This window comes from Lycium ferocissimum, chromosome 9 (assembly GCF_029784015.1).
Source record: "Lycium ferocissimum isolate CSIRO_LF1 chromosome 9, AGI_CSIRO_Lferr_CH_V1, whole genome shotgun sequence".
Taxonomy (NCBI): domain Eukaryota; kingdom Viridiplantae; phylum Streptophyta; class Magnoliopsida; order Solanales; family Solanaceae; genus Lycium; species Lycium ferocissimum.
The window spans coordinates 35,703,967-35,708,306 of record NC_081350.1 but is presented as its reverse complement, the minus strand read 5'-3'; the positions used below and the strand labels follow the sequence as shown (position 1 = coordinate 35,708,306).

Sequence of the window (4,340 nt, the reverse complement as noted above, 5' to 3'; positions counted from 1 at the left end):
ACCTACCCGAAGATCTTTTTATACAGAAAACATTAACATTTGAAGGCATATAAAATATGTTTTAAAAAACTTAGATAAGTTGTAGTTTTAACAGAGTTAATTTCTTTCTCAAAATGAATCAAATTACCTGTCTGTGGGTTGATATTACACCACCAGATCCAGTACTGTCAAAAACATGCAAATCTGCCAGTACTTTTTGTTCATGCAGAGCAGATATCTTAGGTGTGAACTTTATAACACAATGTCTTATTTTAGCATTTGTCTACTTGATCATTCTATGTGTGTTTTGGGCTTTTGTTTTGTTTCAAGTAGGTGATAATTTTTGTCTCTTTTTCTCTGTACTCTACAAGAGCGTCGCTGGCAAATGTTTCATTTTTCACTGTGAAAAGATGAAAGTATAGTAGCAATATAGAATTTCAAGAAGAAGAGAAAGTATTTTTTGTATTTCTTGATAATTAACATCCCATGACAATGGGTATTTACACAATAAGTCCTATAACTAAATAAAGAAAGAGAGTATAACATAATCAAAGAGAATATTACACAATCATTACATAATCAATCTATATCAATTACTCCTATTATTATGCTAGGAAATCCATATCAATCAACACTCCCCCTCAAGTTGGGGCAAAGATGTCGCACATGCCCAACTTGCAAACTAGTGTATGGAAAGTCCGTTTGGTGAGGCCTTTGGTAAGTACATCGCCTAGGCGTTTCCGATGACACATGGAACAAATTCAAGACACCATCCGTAACTTTTTCTTTGATGAAGTGTCGATCAATTTCAACATGCTTTGTTCGGTCATGTCAACCTGCATTATGAGCTATATTGATTGCAGCTTTGTTGTCACAATACAAGGAAATCTTTCCCTTTTCAGACAATCTCAATTCCTCTAATAGCTTTCGTAACCATAAAAGTTCACAAACACCCTGAGCCATAGCTCTATATTCTGCTTCCGCACTTGATCTAGCAATAACACTTTGCTTCTTGCTTCTCCAAGTGACTAGGCTTCCTCCTACGAGTGTACAAGAATCGGGATGTAGATCTTCGATCGTAGAGATCCCCGCCCAATCCGCATCTGTAAAGGCTTCTATTTTCAGGTGATCATGTCTGGAGAAAAGTAGACCTTTCCCTGGCGCAGACTTCAGATACTGCAAAATGCGAAAGACAGCTTCCATATGAGGATCTCGAGGATCATGCATGAACTGACTCACCAGGCTGACTGAATAAGCTATATCTGGTCTAGTGTGAGAGAGATAAATGAGTCTTCCAACCAGCCTCTGATATCTCTCCTTATCAACTGACTTTCCAACTCCACTTTGTAGTTTGTGATTGCTTTCCATGGGTGATTCTGCTGGCTTGCAACTAGTCATACCAGTTTCTTTCAAAAGGTCTAGAATATACTTTCTTTGGGAAATAAAGATTCCTCTATTTGATCTAGCAACCTCGATACCCAAGAAGTATTGCAATTTTCCAAGATCCTTGATCTCAAATTCTTGAGCCAATAACTTCTTCAATCGGGTCATTTCCTCCTTATCATCTCCTGTCATTACTATGTCATCAACATAAACTATGAGAAGAGTGAGTTTACCCTTTTGATGTCTTATGAAAAGAGTGTGATCGCATTGCTTTGTTGGTAACCAAAGAGATCACTTGCTTTGCGAATCTATCAAACCAAGCTGGGAGACTTCCTACCCATACAAGGCTTTTTTAGTCCGCATACCTTTCCTTAACTCGTTTATTACCAAAAACAAGAGGAATCTCCATATACACTTCTTCTTCTAAGTCTCCATTTAAGAAATGCATTCTTCCGCGTCAAAGGCGCCGTAAGTTCCAATCAAGATTAGCCGCACAAGACAAAAGAATTCTAATGGTGTTCATTTTTGCAACAAGGGCAAATGTCTCTTGATAATCCACTCCATAGGTTTGAGCAAATCCCTTAGCCACCAATCTCGCTTTGAATCTTTCAATCGAACCATCGCTTTATGTTTCACAAAGGTGAAGACCCATTTACAACCAACTAGTTTTTTGTACTGGAGGTGGTGTGACAAGTTCAAGTCTCATTCTTTGACAAGGCCTTCATTTCTTCAAGCATAGCTTGCTTCCATTTGGAATGTCGCAAAAGCTTCCTCTCGATTAAGGAATAGACACGAAGAAATAGACAAGGCAAAAGCTCTATAGGAGGGAGACAAAGCATTATAAGAGACAAAGTTAGATAAAGGGTGTTTGGTGAAAGATTTGACTTCCTTCCTGTGAGCAATAGGCAAATCTAACTCATTAGGAACTATAGATGACTCACCAGATGAAGAAGGTTCGGCTTCGGCAGATTGCATGATAGCTTCTTTTGCTCTATTCCTCCTTGAGTAAATTATCAAATCAGGCCTATCCAAACGACCAACAGTCTCCCCCTAAATTCTTTCTCCAATTTCATTTTCTCTTGTTTCAAAAATGGAATTAGGAAAAACCATCTCTTCTTCCTTATAATTCTCCCCGTGAAGAGGTGATGGTGTAATACTGAAATAGACTCGTATTCTCGAAAGTGTAACATCCATGCCGACGAAGGTTCTCCTAAAGGAGGGTGATAACATTTGTACCCTTTACGTGTTGGAGAATACCCAATAAAGACACACTTAAGAGCTCTAGATCAAGTTTTCCGAGTTCTAGTGTGAACAAAGCAAACACATCCAAATATCTTCGGAGGAACAATATAGTCATTTCTACCCTTTAAAGCTTCCAAAGGACTCTGAAAGTTGAGAGTTTTAAGTGGCATTCCATTGATGAGGTAGGCAGCTACTAGAATAGCATCCCCGCAAGGTTTCGACGAGATTCATGGTAAGCAAAGGGATCTTGCTACTTCTAACAAATGCCTATTTTTCCTTTCTCAAAGAACCCCATTTTGTGCACTAGTATAAGGACAACTAGTTTGGTGGATTATCCCAAAAGACTCCAAGTAAGCTCCAAAAGTTTTATTCATGTATTCTGTACCATTGTCAGTTCGAAAGATCTTTATCTTAGCCTCAAATTGAGTACAAATCATCTTATAAAATGACTGAAAACATGTGAAAACTTCACTTTTGGCTTTTAACAGATATACTCATGTTATTCTAGTGCAACAATCAATAAAAGTAACAAACCATCGACTCCCAGACAAAGAAGGTGTTTCAGTAGGGCCCATACATCAGAATGAATGGTCGAAAAAGGAATTATTCTTTTATTGTCACTCAGAGGATAAGAGTTTTTAGTGTGCTTGGCATATTCACAAGCATCACAAGACAAAGATTCAAACTCGCTTCCGGAAAATAAACTAGGATATAACCTTTTTAAAGCAAAAAAGGAAGGGTGTCCCAACCGTCTATGCCACTGCATTATTTCTTGGTTGACATCCTTATTAGTTCCTAAATAAGCCTAACCAGAATCTCGAGCTCCATTGATCAAATATAAGCCATCATACAATCTACCACTCGCCAATCTTCTTCCCCGTTTGAAGGTCCTTAAAAACACAATGATCGGAAAGAATTTTACACTACAATTTAGTGCTTTGTGATAGCGCTAACGGATAATAGATTAACGGAAAGTCGGGAAATACGAAGAATGGATGATAAGGTAATATCGGGGGTACAAAGGAGTGAACCTCGTTCCGGAGATAGGGTTAGAGAGCCATTGGTATTCGGACATAATCCCCTTTGGGACTAGGAGAATAATTTTGAAGGCCTTTAGAAGAGCCTATCAGCGTGTCTATTCGCACGAATCAATAATCCAAGAATTAAGCCGAGCATTAAAGGCAATACACGACGGCACATAATTGAAACTAGCGGCACTCAAGAGTCAAGTTTGTTCAAAAGACGACGAAGTTGTTCAACTTCATCCGGAGACAAAGTCTCTCCAGAAGTAGTGTCTCTAAACGTCTCCACATTTTTTGCAATATTAGACTGACCAGCACTGATTTGTGAAAAAAGAACTATTATCTGCTCCCTTTATATCTCTCATAGTTTGAACAGTCATAGATCTAAATAATTTAGATGTGTTCCAAGAAAGAAATACCTCACAAACAGATGCCGTGGGTAAACACTGTCGAAAAAAGAAAAAAATCTAAACCTAAAAAGTCGCCGAAAAATCAAAAATCAAAACAAAGGGCCGTAGGTGCAAAATATCGCCGAAAAATAAAACCGCAGTCTCTAAAAAACGAGATCTCGCCGGAAAAAATGGTCGCTATCCGGAACCTTAATTTGTGATCGAAAAAAATCAAAAGCTCGGTAGGTCGACTCGGAATGTTCCGAATCTCCAACGGAAGAAAAAAATTCCGAAAACCGAATTCCGAAGGAGCTTGTGTTACGGA

General features: G+C 38.4%; 1 protein-coding gene across 1 annotated transcript; it reads right to left on the bottom strand.

Annotated features, from left to right (window-relative positions):
- Positions 1-810: 810 nt before the first annotated feature.
- LOC132031846 (uncharacterized mitochondrial protein AtMg00810-like) lies at positions 811-1,554 on the bottom strand. The gene has a single exon (XM_059421735.1). It carries the CDS (start codon positions 1,552-1,554, stop codon positions 811-813), a length of 744 nt encoding a protein of 247 aa, XP_059277718.1.
- Positions 1,555-4,340: the final 2,786 nt, after the last annotated feature.